This window comes from Tympanuchus pallidicinctus, unplaced genomic scaffold (genome assembly GCF_026119805.1).
Source record: "Tympanuchus pallidicinctus isolate F22 unplaced genomic scaffold, pur_lepc_1.0 scaffold6, whole genome shotgun sequence".
Taxonomy (NCBI): domain Eukaryota; kingdom Metazoa; phylum Chordata; class Aves; order Galliformes; family Phasianidae; genus Tympanuchus; species Tympanuchus pallidicinctus.
Window position 1 is genome coordinate 5,856,262 of NW_026294780.1, and position 27,635 is coordinate 5,883,896.

At 38.2% G+C, this 27,635-nt stretch overlaps 1 protein-coding gene across 2 annotated transcripts; it reads left to right on the forward strand.

Moving 5' to 3' along the window:
• The first annotated feature begins 559 nt into the window (after nt 1-559).
• On the forward strand, nt 560-27,482 carry ASMTL (acetylserotonin O-methyltransferase like). 2 transcript variants are annotated; one of them, XM_052664827.1, is made up of 13 exons: nt 560-707; nt 2,371-2,502; nt 4,998-5,045; nt 5,419-5,483; nt 7,517-7,578; nt 9,413-9,521; nt 11,191-11,605; nt 14,616-14,778; nt 15,770-15,954; nt 18,345-18,474; nt 19,619-19,762; nt 20,299-20,421; nt 25,937-27,482. In XM_052664827.1, exons 1-13 carry the CDS (start codon nt 615-617, stop codon nt 26,149-26,151), a joined length of 1,884 nt encoding a protein of 627 aa, XP_052520787.1. In that variant the 5' UTR covers nt 560-614; the 3' UTR covers nt 26,152-27,482. The 2 variants fall into 2 exon arrangements, with proteins under 2 accessions (XP_052520787.1, XP_052520786.1); XM_052664826.1 differs by lacking the exon at nt 25,937-27,482 and adding an exon at nt 21,548-21,909.
• The last annotated feature ends 153 nt before the right edge of the window (nt 27,483-27,635 follow it).

Genomic DNA, 27,635 nt, shown 5'->3' on the forward strand with positions numbered 1-27,635 from the left:
CTCTTTAAATTGTGATAGCTTACTTGATGATGTTTAGCGTGCTCAGAAAGGGTTTTTTGAACTTTCCTGCACAAGTAACGTACATGGGAATAAATACAGGCATTTTAAGAGCTCCTTGCATTTTGCCTTTTAAGCAAACTAATGCACTCCTTGTCATGTAAGGTTGCAAAAACTCCTTTATCAGTCTCCATTTTTAGACACTGTACAGACTTTCTTGGAAAGGGATCTATGGAAATTTCTCACGTTTCCCGTTTATTTATTAATTTCAACTGTTGTCAATTTCTTTGCGCAGGTCAGAGAAGCAGTCTGTAAGTAGAATTCAGCCAGAAGAGGCAAGCCGTGGTTGTGTTAACACTTGACTTCCTGGGTCTCCACAAGTAGGAGAGATCATAGGACGGCTGGGATTAGAAAGGACCTCAACTCCCACCCAGCTCCAACCCCCAGCCGTTGGCAGGGCTGCTGCCCCTCACCCCCCATACAATCGGCTGCCCGCGCCCGCCGCGGCCTCCTGGCCGTGCCCGGCTCCGGCCCCGCCCCGCAGCTCTTATAAGGCCGCCCCGTCGCCCGCCCCCGAGGTGCGCGGTGCGGGACGTCGGGTCGTTGTTTCCGCGGCCATGGTGCTGAGCCCGGTGCTGGGGAAGCTGGTCAGTAAGCGGGTGGTGCTGGCCAGCGCCTCGCCGCGCCGTCAGGAGATCCTCACTAATGTGGTGAGTGCTGCCGAGCCGCTCTCCTTCCCTCCCCTCGGCGCGGGAGGAGGCCCGGCCCGCCTGTCGGTAGCGCGGGGCGGGCGGAGGCCGGCGCTCCTTCGGCTGCTGTATATCTTCTGTCCTGGGGCGAGCGCAGTGGGCGGCCGCCTGCTTATGTGAGCGGCCCCGAGGGGTGCGCTGCGGCTGCGTCGGCCTGCTCGGCGTGCTTCTACTCTCAGAGCTCTCAGCTCGTTACGCGTGAGTGAGTTAACGTGACCTTCTAGATTTCGATTCTGTTCCATCTTAGCATTTTTCTAGTTCAGCGTGTTTAAGTGCTCTCAAGTGATGAACAGATTAAAGTACTCTGCTAAAAGGCAGCACTGTTACTTCTAGTTAGTTAAAGCAAAGCTTAGAAGACCTTGATGCTACCTGGAGTAATTAAAAGGGTCAATCTGTTGCCCTAAATTTGTGAGATGAGTTATTACTGTTGTGGGGGGGTAAAGTAGTTACCCTTCTTCTTGCAAAGCACTTCTGAAGTATAAAGGAAGCTTTAATCCTTCCAGAGCATTTGGTCTCTGGAGGCATATGCAAGCTGGGACAGTAGGCTGGCAGTAATATGAATATCATACCTTACTAATGAGGTTGCACCTCGAGTATTGTGTTTGTTTTGGGGCCCTTTGCAACAAGAAAAACATTGGGATCCTGGAGTGTGTCCAGAGAATGGCAGTGTATCTGTGATGTTCTGGAGCACAAGTCTGATGGGGAGTGGCTGAGAGAACTGAGATTCCTCAGTCTGGAGAAGAGGAGGCTAAGAGGAGACCTTATTGCTCTCTCCATCTACCTGAAGGGATGTTTTAGCGAGGTTGGGATTGGTCTCTTCTCCTGTGTAACTAGTGATAGGATGAGATGGAATGGCCTCAAGCTGCACCAGTGAAGATTCAGGTTGGGTGTTATGAACATTTCCTTTTCCAAAAGAATGGTGAGGTGCTGTAATGGGCTGCTCAGGGAGGTAGCTGAGTCACCATCTGTAGAGGTGTCCAAGAAACGTGTGGATGTGTCACTGAGGGACACAGTTAGTGGGCATGGTGGTGAGGGGTTGATGGTTGAAGTAGGTCGTATTGGAGGTCTTTTCCAACATTTACGATTCTATGATTACAAAATGCGTAATTTAATTACACAGGGTTCTTCATAGGAAAAGTCAGAACTTAAATGTAAAGGAAGTATATGGAGATTAAGAGAAGCATAGAGGTTCACATGTGCCAAGTTGTTAGCAATGTAATGACAGTTGGGTGTAGTAAATTTATGTGTGTCATCTGGAGATGGGAAGTAAGTACAATGTTTTTTATAAAACCATCTACTTATTTTCTACTTACGTTTTTAATAGTGTATAACTACGGGTGGTAAATCTCACGTAAGAACATGCAGTACTGCTGCACAAGTACTGTGAATGGATTCAGTAAAAACTCTACTTATAGGAATAGACTAGCCCCAGGGTACATAAATTTGATACTGAAAAGAGCCCCATAATATTAAAAGCATATTTTTTCCCTCTTGTAAATGTAAAGATAGGATGTTTTAAAATGGGTAGAGCAGAAACTGAATTCATCACTTACCTGATGTGTCTTGGAGCAACTTTTAATGTGATTACGCTCTCCGTATTGCTTTTCTTTCTTTGTTGTTACAGGGCCTACGCTTTGAGGTAGTTCCGTCCTGGTTTAAAGAGACACTTGAAAAGTCATCTTTTGCAGCCCCTTATGAATATGCCATTGAAACAGCAAAACAGAAAGCTCTTGAAGTAGCAAACAGAATGCATGTGGTAAGTGTGGAATGCGTGTGGTAAAGGGGGGGGGTATAAGAAAGGACAGACTCTTTAGTAGGGTCTGTTGGGATAGGACAAAGGGAAATAGTTTCAAACTAAAAGAGGGGAGATTTAGTCTGGATCTCAGTAAGAACTGAGATAAAGGTGGTAAAGCAGTGGAACAGGTTGCCCAGAGAAGTGGTGGATGCCTCATCTCTGGAGGGGTTCAAGGTCAGGCTGGACCAGGCTCTTAGCAGCCTGAAGTAATGTAGGTTTTCCTGTTTATTGCAGAAGAGTTGGACGGATGACCTTTGAGGATCCCTTCCTACTCAAATGATTCTGTGATTCTAAGTTGCCTATTTCAGCAATGAGATTTTTTTGTCTTCAAGTTTTGTGTTACAGTAACTTAATTTGCATGTACTTCTTAGGTAGTCTGTGAGTGCATCTTCCCCATTAAAAGGAAAATGGATGTTTTGTCACTTGTGATAGATAGCATACTGAAATTTACTCACCTAAGCACAAGAAGGCCTAATGCCTTCAAATAAAGGTTTTGTCAGGTAGATGTATTTTGCATCTTTTGTCAGCAGTGCATCTGTTCTGTCTTGGGATGAATAATTGGTAGTTCCTTACAGCGGCAGGTTTGTGACTAGCTCTTATCCAGACAGTTGCTCATTCCAGGAATTTTTTGACTGTGAATCCCATGGCTTTGATGTAGCTAAAAAAAAAATAATTCAATTGAACAGTTGTGACAAGAGAACTCAGAATTCATAAGAATGAAGATGCTTGGAAAGCAGAAAAAGGAAACAATCTGCTGTGATTCTGTAAAACACTGCAGAAGAAGGCTGACATACTCTAAAAAGAGTGAGAGTCTAACAGTTTCATGTCTGTTATTCTTAAATATTATAAAATCTGTTACCAAATATGCAGCGTTGGTTGGATTTCTGCCCTTGTCTGCAACTGCTGTGTTTGAGCACATCAAGCTGTTCTTTAACAGAACCTTTTCAGGAGTCTGGCTGATGAGATCCTGTGAAGTATATTGTAATAATGTTTTATTACAACTCTGAAAGAGGAGTGTACTTGTTCAGCCTATACTGATGTCAGAAAACACTGTAAACCAACAGTGTTGCCAGATGTTACCATTATTTAAAGCAAATATTGCATGATCTTCAGTGTAAATTGTTATACAGGTTTCTATCAACTTTTTTTCAGAGAATGATGTGAAATTAGGAGAGTGTGTATCAAACCCATGTTTGCAAACTGCCCTACGCTGGCCTTTCCTGGGGCTCCCAGTACAGGAAGGACATGGAGCTCTTGGATTGGGTCTGAAGGAAGGCCCCAAAAATGATCAGAGGGCTGGAGCACCTCTCCTATTATGAAGAAGTGAGGGAACTGGGCTTGTTTAGCTTGGAAAGGAGAAGGCTCCAGGGAGACCTCATTGTGGCTTTCCTATACTTGAAGGGAGCATATAAACAGGAAGGGGAACAGCTGTTTACCAGGTTGTGTAGTGATATGACAAGGGGGAATGGTTTGAAATTGAGACAGAGGAGCCTTAGGTCATACATTAGGAGGAGGTTTATCTCTCAGAGGATGGTGACGCACTGGAACAGGTTGCCCAAGGAGGCTGTAGATGCCCCATCCCTGGAAGCATTCAGGGCCAGGCTGGATGTGGCTCTGGGTAGCCTGGTCTGGTGGTTGGTGACCCTGCACATAGCAGGGGGGTTGGAATGAGATGATGATTGTGGTCCTTTTCAGCCCAGGCCATTCTATAATTCATTTCAAAGCAGTATGCTGGTGATAGTGTTCATTCAGATTTCTAAAAGCGTTTTGAAAAAGGAGTTTTTTTCTGGAGAACGATCTCCTCCCTATAAACTTTTTTGTTTAAGAATCAGAGTTGGAGACAAATTTCCTCTCTTGTGTTAAATAGTAGCTATTTACCTCATTAACATGCAAGTATCTGTAAGGACAGGTTACATACAGCTTGAAGCCAAGAAATTAAGGGCTATAAGGATTCTTTGTATGCCTATACTTCTCAGTTTCTTGAACTGTACTGTATGTGATCCCCTGAGGAAAAGAATTGTAGCTAAAGAGAAATCATTCAGAGATCTTGACTATAAAAGCTGGTTCTAGAGGGCTTCAGGTCTACATACCTGTCCCCACTGCATAGGGTGTTTGCTGTAAAGGAAATCTAAATGCCCTTTCAAGATCAAATTAGCCTCTGGGAGTGCAGGCAGTCTTCTCCTGGATGTATTTGTTCATCAGTAATGTATTTGGGTGAAGTTGTAACCTGAGATTAGTCTGCTCAACTCTACTGTTTTATTCACTATTGTGGTGTTGTAGACGATTACTACTTTGTAAACAGTGCAAAAGGAGAAAGAGACTCATGTTTTTCAGTTCCCTGTAAAGCCCTGCCTGTAAGTCTACCAGGTGAACTAATATTTTCTTGCTTTTTTTTTTTTTTTTTTGAAGTATTTTATCCTTTCTACTTTATACATTCTTTCTTTATGCCTTTTCAGAAACACCTGAGAACACCTGATATTGTTATAGGAGCAGACACTATTGTGGTAAGAGGTCTTCTGAGCTTTAGCAATGTTTTAAACCATGACGTGTGTAGAAAATACAAGCGTATTTAGGCTTAAAGTTGGGGTTGGAAAATGATTTTTCATTAATCAGTTGCACCTGAAGTGAGATGTGTTTTGAGGTTTTGTACATGTATTACGAAGTCATTTCTTCCTAACAAGTCAATTTTTGCTGTCTTGAGTGCTCAAAGCCTCAGTACTATTCTTCCAGAGACAATAGTATCTGTATCTGTTTCTTGCTCTGCTCAGTAGTCTCATTTTGAAGATGTGGCTGAAAACTTATTTTAAATCATTATTTTGAATCCTCAGTTTCAGACAACTAAGAACACAGCACAGTATCTCCATCTTTCTGTTTCAGACTGTGGATGAGCAGATCTTGGAGAAACCAGTTGATAAGCAAGATGCATATAGGATGTTATCAAGGTTTGTAATTCTACATAAAATTCAAAATGTGTACATTTGAGTTCGTTTAATGGGAGATGTATAAATATATATTGAGAAATCTCTGGCTGTATTTTTTTCTGATGATTTTAAATACCATAAGCCTGTTTTGTCTCTGAAAATTTGGTGTGTTTTTTCTCTTAGTCAAAGCTGCTTGTTCTTGCTCTTTCACTGCAGGGTGATGGGGGACTTAACAAACCATTTTGTTTTCATTTTAATTTCTGGAGTGAATTATTGCGGGACTTTCTGTATGCTTCAGTTACTGCTGGAGGGGAAGACAGGGAGAGAATTACGATGGGGCAAAGAACAGAAGTAGTTTGAGGCTTGAATTTTAAAGAAGATAATTGCATGTATGAGAGAGTGATGCATGCTCATTGGCACCTACTTTGAACTCCTAGTACCTTGTTTCCTTTCAAGAGAAATGAACAATGTCTTCAGTTTAAGTTTACTATTGGATAAGCATTTGTCTAATTTGCTTCTCAGTAAGTAAGATCTAATACAGTCAGTAGTGAAATTGACTGGCTGAATGATTGAAGCTGGAAGGAACCTCTGGTAGATCATTTTCTCCAGCCCATCTATTCAAGTAGGGTCACATTGTGAAATTATAAGAAAATGTGTTAGTGTCTCAAACTGAGGCTACACTTGCAGTTTTGCTCCAACCCAGATTCTGCTTTATGGATTTATAGTTTAATTGAGGAAATTGTTTTTTTTACTTCCACTGTTGCTCTCAGGCTGTCAGGCTTTTAAGCTTCTGCTTTTTTTTTTTTTTTTCTCCTGAAGGATATTTTTCTTTTCAAATTTAATGGGTTTTTTGTTCATTATTTTTAAAGAAACACTAACTGAATAACATAAATAAAACTAACATTATTTTTCAAGGATGAGATGTGATGAGTCTGCTAGTCAGACAGTCTTGTGTTGTATGGGAAGGGAAAAAGAGGGTGCAGTACTTGATTCAGCAGTTTATAATGCAACTGAGGAGTCTGCTAGACAGAATACAAGGAGTTTGCCTGGGTCTGCAGTTTAGGTGAAGGTCTAACCTTGAGTTGGTTGGGTTTCTTTAAGTCTGTTTTAGATTACTTTTTTGCACTGGTGAGTTAAACTGAATTTTTAATCCTTTGGGGCATGTTGCTAATTTAATAGTAGTAGGGTTTTTTGTTTTGGTTCTTTACTGCAAAACAGTGGCATATGTTGCTAGTAGGAGATTCTTGGAAAAGTCTGCCCAGAGACTTCTTACTACTGTTTTTGCTTAAAGTGATAACAAGTTTTTCTTATAAAAAAAAGTCCCATTACGTACTGATGTTAATTGTGTTCTGAATGAATTGGAAAACGTTTGGCAAGATATGTCCTCATATCCAAAGTATCAGATTAAGAATTTTTCATTCGAGGTTTCATTCTGCAATTAATCACACTGACTTCAGTGTGCGGTGTTAAGGGTGAGATGCTTCTGGTCACATCACATGGTAGCCTGGCTAATCTCTTCAAAAATCTAACTTTCATGATACTTAGGATAGTTTAATTGCTTCTATATTACACAAACTTGATGCCTTTACAATTATTCAGCCACAGTGTGGTGCTCTGGAGCCACTAGAAGAGTGGCTACCACTTCAGGCTTTCAGTGCTAGAGGCCTGCTCAGTGACCTAACTGCTTATTGGTGGTTTTCAGTGAAGGTAGCTGTAGTGGTAGCATAAATGTTGACTGGCTTTTTCTTATGCATTTGAAATAGTTGCTGCTTCTGTATGGTGAATAGTCTGGTACCGCTAATTGCTTTCTCAAATTGTGGATGTTGGTGTCAGTGGGATTTTAGAGTCTTGCCATAAATCTTAATTTTTTTTTTTGTTGTGTTTTATTAATCTTTTCACCTATATTGAACTAAGAATGTATTTGCTTATGACACTTACATCATGTTGGTGTTTTTATATGATCTGTTTTGGGATGTGGCAATATAATCATGAAGAATGCTTTTGCTTGTGACAGGTTTTATAACTGTTGCTTCATACATGATTTTCCCTGACAGGTTGAGTGGGAAGGAGCACAGCGTTTTCACAGGAGTGGTTATTATACACTGCAGCAGTAAAGGTACCTCAGTTTAGTTTGTTTTCTTTTTACTCAGTGTTTTTATGAGCAATTATTTGCATAAAGACTTCGACTTTCTCTTATATAGTCTGAATTGGTGTCTAACTCAGTGTGGGAATTACCTAATATTTAAACTAAAAGCTCGTCACAAAAGCTACCCATCTTACTGCATTCAGTTGTCATCATCCTTTATGACAAAATACAAGCCTATAAAAATGCTCTGAGATCTATGGGACAAACTTAAAGATCAGTGTAAACTGGAGGAAATACTGTAACTGAAATTCAGGCACAGCAACTGTAGGGGGCCATATATCTGTATTTATCACATAACTTTTTCAGTGAATGATTGTTTTTTGAGCACTCTAATGTCAAAATTTGAGTGTTTAAAGGATTTCCTCTGATCGTTAATGTCAGTACTTCATTAGAGGAACTTGCATCAAAATCCTTTCTCTGAAATTTCAATGAATATGGTTTTATGTAGATAAATTCACTATAGCTTTGTTTTTATTGGAATGGTTGTTCTTAAGTCTTGTAGCAGAAATAAGGTCAGTGATCCAATAATCTTATTGATGTTTGTAGAGTAGAAACGGTAACAGCTGAAAAAGAAAATGTTTTCAAGTGGTCTGTGAGCAATCTAGGAAGAATAATGCCTTGTCTTGTTTAAGAGAAAAATAAAGTTGCATATACTGTCAGTAGCGATGCTGATGACAGCTTGTCTCATCTGGAGTTTAGAAGTTGAAGCCATGGTATATTCAGATGAATATATACATCTGAAGTCATCATATTCATCAAGTGATTCAGTAGAAGAGGTGTTCAGGTTTGTTTTTTTTTTTTTTTTTTTTTTTTTAGAATTCATTTTTGTTTTGTTTTAATCGATAATTATAATGTGTTGCTAAGTTTTGCATTTAAGCTCCAGACAGAATTTTCATCAACACGTAGCATAGGAGGACTGGTTACTAATATTTTTCTTTAATTTCACCTGAATCGTGATATTCTTTCAATGCTAACACTACTTGCAATTAGTGTACTGTGGATCTTCCTTTCACCTCCTGGGGAATTTCAATTGCTACCAGAATACAGACTAATGTGCACAGCAGTAGGAGGAGATGTGGAAGTCAGTCTTGTAGGAAAGAGTCAATGTGCTACTGCATGCTCATTCTTAGAAGGCTGCTTTCTTTTGAATATATTTTGGTGCAGCCTTGCTCTGTAATCTTACTGAGTTCAGTGTACCCATGCATTATACTGTTGGAGCCCACACCCAGATATGCAGCGTTTCATAGCACACTTCACAGCACCTTTGTCTTACATCTACTTTTAGGAAAAGAAGGCTGAAATAACTCTTCTTATTTATTGAGAGAGATGAAAGATCACACTGCAGATGACACTGCTGGATGTCTGCAGTACAGATGCAGCTGCATGCTCAGGCATATATATAACAGCTATAATTTTAACCATGTTGTGTTACGGGTTGTTTGTCGACACTCCTATGTTAGAAGGATGTTTGCAACCTTTGTATTTGTTGCTGGATGTATATACTAGCAATTAGTTTTGCTAACTTGAGTATATTGTACACAGGGAGAGCAAGCTGTTAGCTTATGGAGGGGAACACAGTGGTAGAAGCTCTCCCAGCTTTCAGCTTTTACTGATGTGATGAGTATGTGCAAGGGGAAATAACAAAAGAGATCATTGTCCCTCAAAACTTTTATTAGCTACTTCATGATTTATATAATTTTTGTAAGCAAAATTCATATTCATAGGAGTGTAAATAAACTGTTGCTCTCTAAACTGTCATTTTGATGTTACAATTTCTGTTTCTAATGAGATTTCCTCTCTGTAGATAATCAGCTAGAAACAGAAATCACTGATTTCTATGAAGAGACTAAAGTAAAATTTTCAGATCTTTCAGAAGAGCTCTTATGGGAGTACATTCATAGTGGAGAGCCCATGTAAGTAAGACTCTAAGGCTATCTAACAGTACTTCAGAGTAGATCTTGGTTTATATTACTAGCATGCAGCATAAAATATTTTGCCCTGGAAATTTTGTAATAAGTAAGAAGTCTTCTGGTATTTTCTGTTGTTCCACCATTGCCACCTACACAGATATTTTTTTTTAACTATTATAATTCAAGTAATTGTGTTTTTTTTTTTTTTATGAAGACTTAGTCTTGTGTAATTTCTTAGAATTAAATAATTGCATGAGAAATTAAGAAACTGACTAATTTTTCTGCTGTTGTGCATCCTTCTTATCAAGAAAATAAGCAGCATGTAGTATTTTAAAGTTTGGTCATTGAGGACACAGACTAATTCTAAAAGTATATAGCTGAGTTAAAATATGGACAAGGAAGGAGGGAAGAGCACTATCTCAAAGTGGACTGTGTGCCCAACATCTTTCTGATGGCTGCAGAAACATGGCTGTTCACTTTGATTTTTTTTTTTTTTTCCCCTCTCCTTTCTTCAACCAAGGATTTTTATTTTCTGACTGAAAGATATCTTCCTATTACTTCTGTAGAAATAAGGCTGGCCTACATTAATTCTAACTAGGTTGTGATCCTCTAATGAGTTGATTTGGTTTCTGTTAGACTCTTTGAGCTAGTATTTTATTCTGTATGTTCCAAAAATGTGGAACTTGCTTTCATCAAATCTACACTAAACTGTCAGCTGTCTTGTAGCAGTGTTCTTTTGAAAGCAGTTTGTAATTCTGTACAGTCTGGAGTTAATAGATCTGAGACTGACTGACCTTTGGTTTCAAAGGTTGCTTACTTAGGCTTTCAGGTTCAGATGTTAGTCAGTGTACCTCTACCAACCTTGTTCCGTAGGCGTGAGCAGTGAAAATGTTGGTTTACTGCACTTTATCTGGCTGCATACATAACATTATGCAATGAAATTTACATAATTAAAGGCAGATTAAATTCCCAAGGTTACTTGCTGTGAAATACATGTGTGTACTAGTGCCATGATGTTAGAGCACCTTGTTGCATACAGCTCTACTTACATTTCCAAAAACCTGTGTAGAAATTAGGTAGGACTGAGTGAGATAGCACTGGATTTTGTAATTGAATAGGACTTTGAAAAAGAGCAACTTCTTTTCCCTGGTCTTTGTTTTAGATATTACTCTGACTGAGAGCTGCAAGGCACATGCTATGGTTGTTTGAGACATCCCCTTAAGTTTGAGCTCCTTTTCAAGCTGATGTATGCCTAAAGACCCTTCAGCCTCTAGTGGAATAGGGGTAGGGGTCAAAATGTAACTGGGTGACTGAGTGGCAGTGTTGGTCTCAGGAATGCTTGCTGTTACTATCCTTGCCAGACAGGCCATGGAGGAAGCTGGGTGACCTATGGCAGTGCAGTTTGAATGCAGTCAGGTGATATACTTCCACATAGGTGACTGTATCACTTGGACTGGCAGAAACTTAATGATCTTAGGCTTAATCCTTATACTTAGTTATGACTTACAAATTGCAGCTTTGTGCTTAACTAGAATCCATCTCCAACATGAGTAGACTAGTCTTTATTCCAGTCTCTGCAGTACTAGTGATTACATGTTTTGTGCAACCTTTACTGTCAAACACATTCTCAACCTTAATTGATAGGTCTCAGCTTTCATTTTCTCTCCCCCAGGGACAAGGCTGGTGGATATGGAATCCAGGCCCTTGGTGGAATGTTAGTTGAGTATGTCCATGGAGACTTCCTGAATGTGGTGGGATTTCCTCTGAATCACTTCTGCAAAAAACTAGCAGAGTTGTACTATCCACCCCTTAAACATACCATACAGCATACAAAGCATGACTCTATCCCTTCTGTGGACACTTTTGAGAGCCTAAGTGATGGAGAAAGTGAATCCTCAAGTTTCAAGGAACATAAACGTGCTAGCAAGTTGGACAGTCCATCAGGAGTTATTTGTAACTCTGAAAACAGCTCTGGTGTCAGAACTGGTTCTGGGGTACCTTTGGAAAATCAGAATGGAGTATCAGACAGTGCAGCAAAAGTTCCATCTAAAATTCTAGACCTGATGGATGGTTTTAGAGCTTCAAAGGTAAGAAGGGGAGAAAAGTAAAACTAATTACTCTGACTGACACAATTGCTTTGTTGGAGCTAATTTGAAATGCTTGAGATGGAATAAATAGTACAAAAGAACCACTGTGCAGAGAATCTAAGATAGCAGAAACTTGTGACAAAATACAGATGTATTTTTTTCGTATTAATTCTATCTACTCTATGAAACTTAAACAGCAGAGATAGTTAAAAAAAATCTTCCTTTTAATTTGAAAGTGAAGAAGTCCACAGGACTGTTTTATTTTTTCCTTTTGCCCTTGCATGTTCAGTCTTGGGTATAAATGGTTAAACTGTGCTTCTAGGATGTCTGGAAACAGTACCTATCTGCTTTCTTCCCATATGTTCCTTTTGTCATGTTGTCTAATTAAATGCAACTTACAGAAGATTGATTTATCTTTCATTAGCTACATCAATGATTCTGTCTCTGGTGCATGTTGTAATTAGAATGCTCCAAAATAACAGTAATTTCAGAAACGTATCACGCAAAAATGCATTCCATAGTGAAAGTAGAATGTTGTTGGGAAACTTCAAAAGGCTTTTAAGTATAAATTTATCACTATGGTTTTTTTGTACTGAGTGCAATCAAATAGAAAATACCCTTTTATCAACACTACTAGGAAGGCTTTTTATGTGATTTAATTACCAAGCTTATTTTAAATATGTGCATGCTTGTCATAATTGCTTTTGGGTTGTTTTTTTTTTTCCCTTTTGAACTTGTAATGCTTAGTTTTAGAATTCTGGGGGAGATCTTAAATTTTTATTTCCTGTTAAGGAAGTAGTTTTTTTTTTTATACCCTTTTCATGTTCCAGTTGTTTATCGTATATTGCTTGGAGATTATCAGCTGGAGACACATCTATGTAACACAGGCTACAAAGTGAAGGTCACATGCTGTGAGGGGCATGTGTGGAGCAGCCAAGTGTAATGGGAAATGAATAACTGGGTGTTTTAAGTGCTACCAAGTTGTCTACTCAGAGCTCCTCTGCAGTGAAGAAGGTGGAGGAGAAATTGAACACTAGTCATTCTGAATAGATTACTGGTATCGAGTTGGTGATGTTTCAGGAAGAGATGAAAAAACTGCTCAAGTGACAGTGAAATGACAAACCTAAATGCAATTAAAAATAGCAGAGGATACACAAGACAGTGAACAGTGGTTCAAACAGCAGAAAGTCACAGTTAAGCCTGTGAATTGGTGGCTACTCTTATTGTAGTTCTGGGCAATGCAGTTAAGTTATGATAATTAATAAAATCAGATGTTCTTATATAGCTGGACAGTAGCAGTAGGTTGTTTCAACAGTATAGCAAACGCTGAGGGTAGGCTTGTCAAGTAAGATGTATCCACAGAGAGCAAGTTTGAAGTACTTGAATGGATGAGATAATGCTTAGCACACCTTCAAGTGCAAGATGTGGAGAATTACCAGCATTCTGTAATGGCACATTATGTTTGCTGATTGTTCTGATCTGATGGCAAATTCAGTTCTGTGCAATGAAAGTTGATGGCCACTGTAAATAGAAGCGGGAGCTTTCATTTTCTAATAATCAGTGTAAAATCAGCACGGAATGCTGAAGTTTTGTGTTGAGCTATTGGGGATTTCTTTTCCTGAGGCCTGAAGATATTTGTATAATACATTACTCATTGTGGATTACTTCTGTGGATTGACAAGTTTTACCTCCTCTCTTTGCACTTCAAGAATATGGATAAGAGCACAAAAGCATTTAGCTTCATAAAAGCTTCTAGGATCTGTTTCATTTTGTTTCTTGAGTGTTGTTGCTTCATAAAGCAGGCTGAAATCTCCTGCAGAGGAAGGAGGCATTGCCACCTACTTTACTATGAACAGCTGCTATTGCAGAACAGGAGATCAGGTTTGACCCTAATGCTAATCCAGTTCTCCAACATGTTCTGAAATTGTGTATTCTGATCTTTACTTGCTGTTAGGATATTTGTTTGCATTTTTTGTGAACTTGGCATTACAGAATTGTAGAATGATTTATATTCTTAATTTTTTTGAATCTCTTCATTTTTGTAACTTCCAGGTCACATTAATTAGTTCAAAAGTTGGGCAGATCTTGAAAGTCAAATGGTTGTAGTATAGATGCACTTGGATCAATACTGTGGAAGCCTGGATTCTAATAAATCCTAACTGTTATTAGAACAACAGAAGAAATGATAGAAAGGATGAAGATGATGAAACGTTTACACACTAACATACCTTTCTCTAAGTTATTTTTTTTTTATGAAATAGAATGTGTATCCTTTCTTCTTGGCTGACTGATTTTTCAAGTATATCACAGTTGGTTGCAGTTGCAGTGAAGTGTCTCCATGATTGCTGTGTGTTCTTCCACTGTGCTCTACATGAATACCATTGTTTTAGGAATTTTAACATGCTTCTGAGCACTGAAACTGCAGTGTTTTATTTTCTTTGTGTTCCATGCGTGTCTTACTAAAGTGTGCATATGGTAGAGTTGTACTTTGAAGTCTTATTCCTTTTTTTAGCCATAGTTTTTACTTCATGAAGACCAATCTTTCTATAACTGAAGCTGCTACATTGCCTTAGTGAAACTTTACAGTTCCTTACATTTTACGTAAATCAAATTTAAATTAATCTCTTAGGCATTGGTTCACATGTTTAAATATATTTGGCTTAATGGAATATGCATATTGCTAGGTATATGCTAAATATCTGAATAAAGAGGTGCTCTTAATACAGACTCCATAGGCTGCATGCCAATATATTTTGAGTTCCCTTCTCTCTCGTACACCTCTGTCCCAATTAATGTTACTTAGCAAAGCTATTAGAACACTTAGAGGGGGGGAAAAAAACTTGTTATAACAGTTCTTAGGAGTTGTTATTATGTTGCACTTAAATAACAGTAATTATGTAGACTAATACTTCTGGAATGTCTGTGGCAGAAGTGTAAGTCCTTTGTTTCTTGACTGCAGTCTTTCAAATGCAAGTTTTGTGGGTTTTTTTTTTTTTTTTCCTACATGTAGGCTCTGTTTGTAGCCTCTAAGCTGAAGATGTTTGATTGTCTGAAAAAGAAAAGTCCTCTAAAGGCTGCAGATATTGCAGATGAGGTTGGAACTTCTGTGCATGGAACTGAAAGACTCCTTGATGCCTGTGCTGCTCTTGGGTTGCTGGAGAAAACACCACAAGGTGATTTTTTCCCATCCCACCCATTTTGTCAGTAACTTGGATTTGAGGTGGGGAGATGGGGAGTTTTTTTGTTTGTTTGTTTGTTTTTTGTGTTCATCATTGATAGCTGGAATTGTTCTGTTTGGGAGCAGGGATTATTTAATGAACGCAGTAGGTCTCCTTTGAGAAAACCTTAGATAGATGTTGTTTTAAGAGAGCAAAAGCAATCATCTCCAAATTCTATTAACTTTCATGGGCGAGTCTCAGGGAGCAGCATAAAAGCTCAGATATACCATCTAAATAAGGACCAAGCCCGTTCTCCTCTGCAGCTGTGCAGAGTCACAAACCTGAGTGGAGAACTGCAGATTTTATGAGGAGGGCTGTGGAATTTAAGCACCAGCTTAAATGCTAGTACACCTAACTTGCGCAGTACTTGGAAGTGTATGTAGGTGACAGTCAGCAATAGGATTAAATTTTCCAATCTGCACTATATAAATTTTCAAATGTATCATTTACTTTGTATTAAACGCCAAGATTAAATGCCAAGAAAAAGAAATAAAGGATGCTTTCAACCCTGTTAAAGGACAATGTGAAGGAGAAAGCACTAAAGTGGAATGTACTGGAGAATGCTTGAATTTAAGGGAAGAAGAGGCATCATCTAAAACAGAAAAAATGCAGTCAAGAATGACAAACTTCTAATGGTCTTCCTTGAATATCAGATGCATAGTTGAAATTCTCTGGATTATAAATAAACAATGAAAATGTTCTTTGCATCCTTCAGCACCTACATTCATTTTAAAAAGAACGTCCTAAAGTGATTTTCATTCTCAAAGAATAAGGAGGCCTTTAGAAGTATTTCATAGAAATCTTTTTACAGTAAAACACCTTGTGATGCCCAAATCAGGATTTGGTGGCTCTTTAATGGCATTACAAGGTAATATGCCTTCAAATGTTAGCTGATGTCTATAAAGTGGTGGAACAAAACTGGTTACAATTGTGCTCTTCCCTTAAGGTTATAGTAATACAGATTCAGCAAATACTTATCTGGCATCTGATGGTGAATACTCGCTTCATGGCTACATTATCCACTCTAATGACCATCTTTGGCCTCTCTTTACACACCTGGAGTCTGCTGTTAAAGAGGGAAGCAGGCAGAACCATCGAGCCTTTGGAAAGAAAACGGAGGATTTATTTAATGTAATGTAAACTTTTTTTTTTTTCCAAGACTCGTTAGCCCAGAACTTATCTAGAGGGAAGTAGAAACCGAGCTGTTGAAGAATGTTCACAAATCTCAAATGCTAGAAATGCAGTATAATTTGCTAGTCATAGATTTCTGTTCCCTTCAATTTTAAGTGTAGTCTTAAGGCTCTAGAAATTGTGGAGCAATTACAGAATAGTCTAGAAAACTTCAGTGCTGATGAAACTCAGATGGAAGTTCTGCCCATCCAGTTAACATGCCCTAGAACGACCTCTCAGTGTGTTTAATTAACTACTGTGTGGCCTTTCCATTATACCAGGCATACATTAAATATGTATTTCTTCAGTTCCACTCAGTTTGGCTTGTTACTGATGTGCATCCAGTGGAACCTGTTGTGCCTGTACATTTGAAGTTGTTTTTGAAGTATCATTCTGTTAATATAGGGGATGAATGATCCAGTCTACACAGGTCACACTGAAAGTAATGCCTCCTATTTATTTCTGCGGAAACCACAACAGATACAAAGGGCACAATAACACTATTTGATAGAGCAAATTCTCAGCTAAAGAACACTATTTTTAAACAGTCACCACCTTTAGCTATAAACTTTTGCTGTTGATGAATATAAGCCTGTATGCTGCACTCATAAGTCTGTGTGGCCATCTAGAATGCTGCTTGTCTTACACATCAATTTCACCACTGCTGAAATGCACCACCCACTGCCTCACTGTGCTCAAATCCACACTTTGGTCTCCATAAACATTCAGTAAGTGTCCATGTTGCCATTGGTGTCAAGATGCCATTTTGTCAGACTGCCTACCTGCTGACATCTGTCATGTGGCAACAACTGTTAACAGAATATTGGCAGAAAAGTTCAGCCTCTGCTACCATACTACTATCATCCACCTCTGATGTTGTAGGCCAACCAAATAAAATAAGGGGTGTTACTTTTGGTGCAGCCTTTGTTTTATCAAAGTTTGTAGTTTTATGTATACTTCAAGCTGGCAAATGTTGCCATTAATAATCCTTGCCTTAATCTGTTTCCATCTCTGCAGCATTCCTTTCCTAATACTAGCCCAGGCGAGTCTCTTCAAACTGGGGTATCACTTAAGGTGATTCCTAACTCAGTAGTTCTAAACCTCGTAAAGCAGACTGGAGGCATAAATATTTGTGCCTGTTTAAGAAGAGCGTGGAGGAGATTTATATAAGGATTTCATCTTTAACTGCAGTACTTCAGGCTACATCTTTAGGTTCTTGATTTGTATTTAACTTCTAAGTGTTGAGGAAGCCAGTTTTCTAAAGAAAAATGTCTATACTCTTCCTGTGTAGTTAATGAATGAAGTAACAGCCTTTAAAGATTCTACAAAGTCCTTTTAGCTTAACATTGTGTCTATATTACTGATGGACAGAAGCTCCCTTAGGAATCCTTTAGAGACTGCTTTAAAGGGAACTTGGATTCTTTAAAATAACTGCTGTAGAAGTAATTTACACAGATTTAACCCACTTTAGTGTAGGTGAACTACTTTGTGTTAATCCGAATTATTGACATGAGTTTTACTAGATGATGCTGGGCAGTAGTCACTACTAGTTCAGACCTGCACTTTCTACAGTACAGTACATGTCCAAGCAGGATAGGCACTTTGTGGTACTATATATACCGTAGCCTGTAGATATTCTACTTAATGATAGCTTTAAAGCAGTGTATAACCAGTGAGGTTAGTATGGAAGTGAGATGTGCTTTATGCATCACTTAGAAGCCTGAGGCACCAGGTTCTAGTTCTTCATAATTTCTTAACTAATCTAAGACAAGCAGTATGATCTTTAACATTGCTGTTTATCATGTGATAGGAAAACAATTAAAATAAATGTCAGAATTGCATGAAATCAGTTTGAGTATATCAAGAGGAAGGATCATAGATGAAAATGCAGTCTGTTTGTCTGCTTTAAAGACATACTGCTGTGGAGCAAATTCCTTAATGTATATCTAAGGCATAGAATTGCATTAAAAACACTCCAGATTACCTCTTCTTCCTGCTATGCTACCTCAGTAGCAATCATGTAGACAGATACAATTTAATAACCCTTAGGCTAACCAAGACCAAGCTAAGTGTGTGTTCTTTGAGACATACTACAAAAGATGTCTAGATGACAGTTAAAGGGTGCAAAAATGTGTTCATCACTACACTGAAGCAATTGTAACCAGCAAAGAGCTTGGATGAGCAACCAGGCAATGACAGTTTGATCTATTTTTAATTTCAGAATTCTTGTTAATATATTAGTGCACCAACTGCCTTGATTGAATGTAACTTTAGTTACAGTAATAAAATCTGTTTACATTACTTGTTTTTTGTTTTTTTTTGTTTTTTTTTAATTTCTTTTTCATTTTTAGGACTATTATCAGAGCCAGGAAGTGAAGCAGCGTTTTATGGCTGCCATGCACAGCATTGCCCACCTTACAGCAAGAGACGTGGCTACAGCATTTGATCTTTCAGAGTTTAAGACTGCTTGTGATTTAGGAGGTATGGTCTGTAGTTGAGCCTGTGTGCAAATTTAAGGGAAAAAGCTTGCTTTCAGATTCATATTTTACCACTTACGTGGGAAAATGTGCATGTTTTCAGTTGGGTAAAATTGGCTACTGTTAATTTTTTGGTATTGTAATGTCAGAATGAAAGGACTTAACACAGTTAACTAAAAGCAAAGTTATTTAAATGGTAGTTGAGTGACTTCATGGCAGTTGAACAATTTGAAGTGAATATGTGAGTTATGTAGTGATGCACAACTCAACACAGAAAACAAAGTTTGTGGCTTTGCTGGTAGAATCTTCCAGTGCTGGTATGTCAGCCTTGAAACCACTGCTACAAGAAACATTTTGGACTCTCTTAGAATGGGCTGAGTACTCCTGTGGTTATGGTGTTTTTACCAATTAATATCTAAGATGACCACCAAAATTTTGAAGACCAATGATGGATGTGAAGAAACTCATTGTTAGTGGCTTTTTTTTTTGTTTGCTTTTGTTTTACCCTGTGCTTAGTGTGGCAAAAATAAAATATTTAGGGAGAGTGTCTTGTGCAAGAAAGAAGCATCACTTAAGGTCTGAGGCATCACTTAAGGTCTGAGGTATTGGATAGCATTTCAGAGTAATCAATAAAATACTGATGGCTACCTTTCTCACTTGTGCAGAGACTTCAAGAGCTCATCCATATTCTTCACTGTCCTGGAGACTATCTGTCAAATTTCTGCTCTTGGTGCTCTGTGTATAGTAAATAATTTGTGGGTAAAGAACACAAACTATAAGTCCATTAATGTTCCAGAAACAAACAAACAAAAAAAAAAAAAAAATTCCAAGCAAGAATAAGACAGCAAATACAAAAAAAAAAAACCAAAACCAACCCTGAAGTAATGCTATCAAAGGCCATACTAACAAATCTATGATAGAGTAGGGAATAATAACTATACTGGCCAAACTTTGAGGCATTGTTCTATCCACTGGAAGGTGCTCTTGATCAAATTAACTGTGGATGTTAGTACTGAAATATTAAGTATTCGCCACCTCTACTTCTGACTTGATGTTTATCTCCTCTTAATGTTACATACAGACTTATCCTTAAAAATTTATGCAGATGGTGGGAGAGAAGATTTTGAGTTTCTCTAAACTTCCAACAGGTTGTACTGGAGCTCTGGCTCATGAATTAATACGAATATATCCAAATATGAAGGTCACAGTGTTTGACCTTCCAGAAGTCATTGCAAACAGCTCTTGCTTCCAACCATCAGAACGATGCACAGCTCCAGTGACATTTGTTTCAGGTAAGCGTAACATTGCCATTTATTTTGTATCTGTTATCCTCCAGCAGAGGGCGGTCTCTTTCGCTGCAGAAAATGGTGTGCTGCCTTGCTCCAACCCCAAATCTGACCTGGTACAATGCAGCATTGGCTCACCCATGCTAAACAGAGGCACTGTACTTCTCAAGCCTGTAGGAACAGAACCAGACAGTAGTTGGAGAGTGGCAGTAAATGAAGTGTGAATGGAAGTAGAGGCTTCTTGTATGCCTGTGTCTTTGGTTTTTCTTATCTAGGTAAGATCAATATGGTTATTACAAAAGACTTCAATCTCCTCTTGCTTTAGGCTTTCTCTCCATTTCTACATATAACAGAATTCTTACTTTTGATCTGCTCTGCTCTTACACTGATTTCTGGCTAAGGAAAGAATAGTGTATCAGTACTCCTCTTCAGGCTTCTTACTTTACCTCTGCTGAATCTTCTAGTTTCATCTTAATATTTTTATTTCCTGCTGTAGAACTATGCTAACTAAAATGAAAAATACTAATTCTGCCTTTCAACAGGTGACTTTTTCACTGATGACCTTCCAGAAGCAGATCTTTACATACTTTCACGTGTTCTTCATGACTGGCCTGATGAAAAGATTCATGTACTGTTAAACAAAATATCAACTGTTTGCAGACCAGGTAGGTTTTTAATCTCTTATGATTACAGGTGCATATTAACGCACAGTCATAATCATAAGTTCATCTTACAAAATGCATATTCTTGTCCGATCATAGCAGCCTTTGCTTATATGCTTATGCTTGCATTATAGAAATGCCTCAAAAAAAAAAAATCCAAATCTACTCATAGAATGATTTGATATAAATCCTTACTGTAGTTGCAGATTTTACAAGGAACTTCATCTCCTTTATCTCTACTACATTCAACCTTTTTTGAAAAGACTATCATCAAATTACTGACGCATGCACTTCTACCTGTACATACAAGCAAGCTAATTAAAGATGCTGCAAGTTAATCAAGGACAGGCAGTTGTTGCATGTCACTAGTGTCTAGAGTAGTGGAGTTCAGAACTACTATATGATGGGATTGCTTGAAAAATATGTAGTGTTGTATTTTCAACTATGTTTTGATAGTATAAAAGATCAAAGGGGAAGCCCTTTAAACAAAAAGCAAGGGAAAAGCCTTCCTGCTTTACTCAACTGATTCCTTAATCCAAGAGGATTAACAGTAGCTATGAAGTTTGTTTCATAGGAGAGCATTCAAAACAAGATCTAGGCTACGAAGCATGACCTTGTTGCACAGAATCGTATGGGTAGGAAGAGACATCTGGATATCGAGTCTAGTCCCATTGCTAAAGAAGGTTCCCTACATGTAGGTCACACAGAGGTGTCCAGATGGGTTTTGAGTATCTTTAGAGAGAGAGGCTCTAGAACCTCTCTGGGCAGCTTGTTTATAAACTACAAAAGAAACCTGGATGGCTGTCTTTCCTTATTTGAAGACTGGGATATGACAGGAAAGAGTTGCTTGATTCAAGTGGTAACAAGACAGTTTAAAAATCATGTTCAGGAAGTGGTCTAAACTTCACTGAAGTAGAAACAGTACTCAAAGCTCCACCTTTCCCTTAACAACTAATAGTTTTTTCCAGGAAGAGATGATTGAAAGTAAACTTTAGTTACTGATTACCCCTGAAGCCCATTAAAACACTGTTTTGATGGGGGACCTATATGTAAATGTCTCTGAACAAAACACTAAAAATGTGAAGCTAGAAATACTACTGAAGTGCTTCTGGTTGTTCTGGAAATGCAGGAAGTGCCTTGCTAGTGGCAGAAACTGTGCTTGATGAGCAGAAGACACACCCTCCTAGAGTTGTACTGCAGTCTCTGAGTATGACTGAAGGCAGACAGAGAAGTGGCTCAGAATATAAGCAACTGCTGGAGAAATATGGATTCACAAATACACAAATTAAGATCACAGGCAACTTACTAGATACTGTTTTGTGCTTCAAGAAGAGTCAGTCATCTCGGCATGCACAGAAATAGCATGAGATGCTGAATTGTTTTAACGTGTGCAATGTACCTATCATCAGCCAACATTTTCAGTTTAGGACCATTTTGACCCTTTATATGAAACATGGATGTTGTAAGCATTGAATAAAAGGTTAAACTCAATCCTGTACAAGCTGTAGTCCTTGGGATTGTAGTAATCTTTGCTTTTCTATGGAACTTTACTGGGAAGCACTTCATGGATGCCATTTTACGCTTTTTTTTAAATTTGCTCCAAAGAAAGGCAACCAAGTTCTAATTGAGTTCCTGTAGTAGTAGTAATGTCATGGGAACTTCAGTAGCTTCTAATTTCCAGGGACAGTATATGCTCACACAGACTCCACTTGAGTTGTTTCTGTTGGTTCCTGTCGGATTTGTTCTTTTTTGAATATTTTTTTAGTATTGTTAAATGGCTATTTTACTTTGCCTCATTTGAGATGAATTTTTGGTTCTATACAGCTTTTCAAAGGTCTATGAGTAAAAGTTTCTTTGTTCCAGCTTTTAATTAAAGAAATGTTCTCCACCCTCTCAAGTACTTTGTCTCTAATGTCACAACTTTTAGTTGTTTTCTTTCTGATACTATAGTCATATTTACTATTTCTATTTCAAATGTCCTTTGTAGTAGAAGCATTCCTAGAGATTAAAGTTGTACTTTCAAACTAGCTTTCTCTTCTGTCAGTTATTATTACTTTCTTGCCTGTCACATTTCTGAAGCAGAAATCCTGATGAGCCAACCTCAGCAAATAGTTTGAGCAAGGTCAGGAGTTGTATCTGCCTGCTAGACTCAGTCTTGTTATTTAATCAAAGTTACTTTGCTCTTTGAACTCTTGAGTAAAGCAAATGTACTACAGTGATTCATTCAGCTCATCTAATAGGCATATAGAACAGAGTATTTCTGCTGTAGAAAACTAGGGGAATGCCAGATTTCTTCCAGACAGGGGTATGTAAATCTTAGCAGACGCTTCTTATACATGAAATTTTGCTCATTTCATCTGTATAGATGTTTGGAGATAGGAGATGTCAAACTACTGAATGTATTTGAAACAAGTTTATTTTCTGTATTGATACAAAGTTTGCCATTATGCTTAAAAGGTTTATATTTTAAAAGACTTATTCCAGCAATTCATTTTTGTTTCAGTTATTCATCAAGTTTATGCTATACATGAGGCGGTTAGAAGATGTTTGAGTCAGAGCACAGCACTCTTAAAGCTGGCACATTTATTATGGTCAGACTTAAATTTGTACCTCGAAGCACTGTGTACTTAATGACTATAAAACTTGACTAGTACATGTGGCTACCAGATCATCTCAGTGTACTCTGTTATTTAAGTGCATTATTTTATACAGAATGAGACTTAGTTCCTTGAGTGTGGTGACTGTGGTAGTATACTAACACAGCTCTATGTTCTTTGTTTCTTTTTTGTGAAATCAGTTTTAAGATACGAATGTGAAATAACCATTTACTTAAAAACAAAACAAAATCAAAAACAACTTGAAATAAATTACTGCAGTGCGATGTGGCTAGAGGGTTCAGGATCATTTTGCTAGCTACCCTTGTCTGCCTTACAAAGGAGGCTAATACAAGGTCTACAGGAATCTGCTTCACTGAACAGTGGGTGTCCTCAGTCTATGCTCCTGGATGATCCCAAACAGAATAGGCTGCTCTGTTTTAGAAACTGCATTTTTCTTCCTCTCAAAGAGCAAGCTGCATTTTTACCTTCCCAAGCAGCTTGCATTATTCAAACCCTCAAATTTGACTGAAGTTGTAAGATTGTGGCGAGATTGACCAAAATCATAAATCTAGACAGAGAGAGAATTCAGGAGTAGCAGTTCTAAAAGTATTTAGGAGGAGGTGCCTGTGAAACTGTAATAATCTTGGGCAAGTCCAGTGGAAGTAACCAGGATGGCCCAGGTGCCACAGTATGTGGCTTGCAGATTTGATAGAAATGTACTTCAGTCTGGTGGTTTTAGGAGAATCCTGCCTTTCACTGCCAAAGAAACAGGTACCAAAAAGACAGAGCCAGGCTCTTTCCTATGATGCACAGTCATGGAATGAGGGATGATGGACACAATTGGGAGACCATGATTGGATAACAAACTGGGGAAAAATCATTCATTAAGTATTGGAGCAGATTGTCCAGGAAGGTTGTGGGATCTCTGTCCTTGTACATCTTAAGATCTGAGGATAAAGCTCTGTGATTGTAGAGCTGCTGCACTTAGAATCATAGAATCACCAAGGTTGGAAAAGACCTAAAAGATCACCCAGTCCAACCATTCACCTATTCCCAATAGCTCCCACTAAACCATGTCCCTCAACACAACATCCAGTCTTTAGTCTTCAGGCAGGAAGGCAGAGCAGAATTTGCTTGTCATCCATTTCAACTCAAGCTATTCTGTGTTTGATGTATTCCATTAATGTGAGAAATGGTAAATTCATCATTTCTCACTGATGTTCAAACATCTTTTTTTTTTTTTTTTTTTTTTTCTGGAAAAGGCTGGTATTGTTTCTGACTGGACAGGGTGGATTTAATGGTGTTACACTGAAAAGATTTCCTGAGCAGTGGGGTTAACAGGGGAATTCGGGCATAAGAATGAAGACACAAAGAATGTCGGGATGAGTTTTAGAATGCAAGTGATTTTCTGCCAATAAACCTTATAGGTTTTTTTGCTTCTCTTTGGGAAGTGACATTCAGCTATGCCTTCTTGAGGGTGCTGTCTTATCCACATTCTGTGTTAACAACTAGTTCAGATGAAATCTGGTACACAGTAAATTTTTTAAGTGGAGGATCATGGGGATTTAAAGAATAATAGATGAATGAGGAGAAATTCAGAATTTGCTCACTGAACAGTGAGGTGAGCAAGAATCCTTGAGGAGGATAGAAGGTATAAGTTTGTAAAAGGAAAACAGAAAAAACTTGATGGACTGTCATAGTTCAGTCCCTGTTATATTAAAATATTGACCACTTTACAGCTGTTAACCAGTATTTGTGGCTGGAAAATAAATGGGACAGTGTTGTAACTGAGCCACCCAGCATAAAATCTTTGGAAGAGGTATTGAGTGGCTAAGCCCCTTTGTGTAAGCGCTCAGTTAAATTCTGAATCTGTTAGCTGTCTACAGGATAGTGAAATTATTTCATGTGTTTAAAAAATAATTTAACAAAACTGGGAGACTGGCAATTTTTCTGCATCTTTTGGCTGGAAGTTGTGTGTTTGCTAAACACTTATAATATGGATTAAATGATGTTCTAATTTAGAAGAACCTATTCTGAACCATCAATTTTTATCTAGAAAATCATGCCAAATTTCCTTCATCAAAACATATTTCCTGAAATGGCTGGAAGTCAACACTGTTTCTATTCCTCGTGAAGAAATTTCAATTATGTTAGTAAATTTCCATCAATTGTAGAGGTATGTTTCCCCTGTGGTAATTTAGCTTACTGTGCCTGACATTTGAAGGTGTTCTTCCCAGACTGGTTGTTCTCTCCAGGTATGTTTTTTCAGATTATCCTGACGCTGTCTGTGAAAGAAAACTGCCTTTTTTTCTTTTTTTGGCTTGTTTGGTTTGCTTTTTACAAAAGTTGTAATGGATAGTGTTTGATAACTAGCTGAAATACATCTGTATTAAAGCATTCAGAAATTAAGAAGATCATATGGGTGAGAGAGAATGTAGGTTCAGGTTCACCTCAGACACACCTGGCAAATCCTTTTTCTTTGTGAAGCACCTGTTCACCACAGGATACAGGGCTTGAGGCTGCATTTACTGAGGTTAATAATGATATGGTGATGAAGCAGGGTATTTATTAATAAGCTTTCAGAAGGACTTTTATGACACCTGATAGTAACACAGAGGTCTCAGCTAGCAATATTATCCTCAAGTCTTAATCTTTTCTCTAAGAAGCTGCAGTCTTGTAGAATCACTGAATGTTCTGAGTTGGAAGTGAGGCTGTGTGTGAACAAATTATTCGAGTTCTGCCCTCAACCCTTGATCGCTCCCACCAAAAATATCATATAAAAACAAACAAACAAAAAACCTGGCTGCTTTGTGGCTTCTGTAATGCATGCCATCCACTGTTTGTCCCCTTGGTACAATTTAGCAGAAATTGTCTGGTTGATAGTGGGTTAGTACTGTTGTATGCATTTGTTTTTGAATTAGGCTGTGGGATTTTGCTGGCTGAAATGGTATTGGATGATGAGAAGAAGAACAGGAGCACAGCTTTGCTTCAGTCTTTGAACATGCTTGTGCAGACAGAGGGAAAGGAAAGAAGTGGCTCTGAATATCGAAGCTTACTGGAACAACATGGATTCTCTAAAGTCAAAATCAAACTGACAGGAAACTTGTTAGATGTTGTTCTCTGCATTAAGGTATAGGAAAAAATATTTAGTCATAGAATCTGGATTATATTTGATGTTTTGTAATTATACAAATATATTGTTTCCCAATAATGTAAACAATAAATGCTTTGTTTTTTGAAGTTGCATTTAAAAAGAGGAAGCAATTGATTGCATTTATTTTGAACTTGAGAAGCTTTCAGTGTTCAAAAATAACAGTTCTTCTGGAATGATTTGATGGCACTGAAATTGTAGTCACACAACACAATACAAATCAGAAATGTGCTGTTAGCAGCTCCACACATTGACATTGCTGAGAAATCAGTTTTTCCATGGTGGATGCAAATTGAGTCCAACTTTTAGATGAACACTCATCACTTTGTCCCTGTTTCATAAGGTTAATGCAGGTACAGTTTCAATACTCCAATCACAGCCTTTTTAATACTATTTTTATTTTACACTTTCTACTGTATAAAAAAAAAAAAAAAAAGCCATACCTCACCTATAGCTTTGCATTTTGCTTCCCTTCTTTGATATTCTTCATATACTTTGCATCTTTTTTTTTTTTTTTTTTTTTTTCCTTCAGTATATATCTTCTGCTATTCACTGTCTCCTATTTCACAGCCTACTGTTTGACTAAAAGGAAATGTTCCAAATGCAGTCTGGAGTAGTTTCTCCCTTTTTGCTCACCTCTTTTCCTCGTTGTTCCACAGCTGTCTCTGCTATTTATACAGTTAGAAACTATCTGGGCACAGCAGGATTTCAAACAGCTGGGCTTATTGCATATATAGAGACAAGGTTTAGCTTGAAATGCTAGAGCTGCTAGCTGTCCCTACCATAACTCTTCTGCCCTTTTACACATCCAGAACTATTTCCCAGACTGCCTTCTCTTGTCTTTTCTCCTTGATTACAGTGCTCCTTGACTGTAGGGCCTGTCTTCTTAGTAACTCAGTCAGAATGGTCACATTGCTGTAGTTGTTAGCTACAGGCTCATGTTTTCTCCACTGAGCTACTTGCATCATGTTGGGGGCTATGGAAATAATTTGCCTAAGGAAAGAAACACAGTTCTTCTGGCTACATTCATTTACAAAGATGTGTTGGAAGAGACATGATACCAAGTGTTCATTAATATACAAATGTTTCTTCATTCATTGTATGTGGAAATCTGTGATAAAACTTAGAATTGCGTTGGTGAAACTGAATCTATCACTAGTGGGTTACCCTCTCTTCCCACGCCTAAACTTGCCGGTTGTGGCACAGTCTTCTACCTGTGAGAGCAAATCAGTAAAGCTTGCCATTAACAAAAGATCAAGGAGAACTGCTTTCTAATTAAAAAACATTTTCAATCAATGAGATAACTTAAAAAACAATTCCAAAACCCGAGTGGAAAAAAAACAAAAACAAAAAAACCCTCTGCAAGAATACATCGTATCTAATTGTGCTGAGGAGTATTCAGAATGACCAGAAGAATGCTGCGCTAAAGCAGAAACCAGTCTTCCTCCGTTTTCGCTTGCTTAGGTATC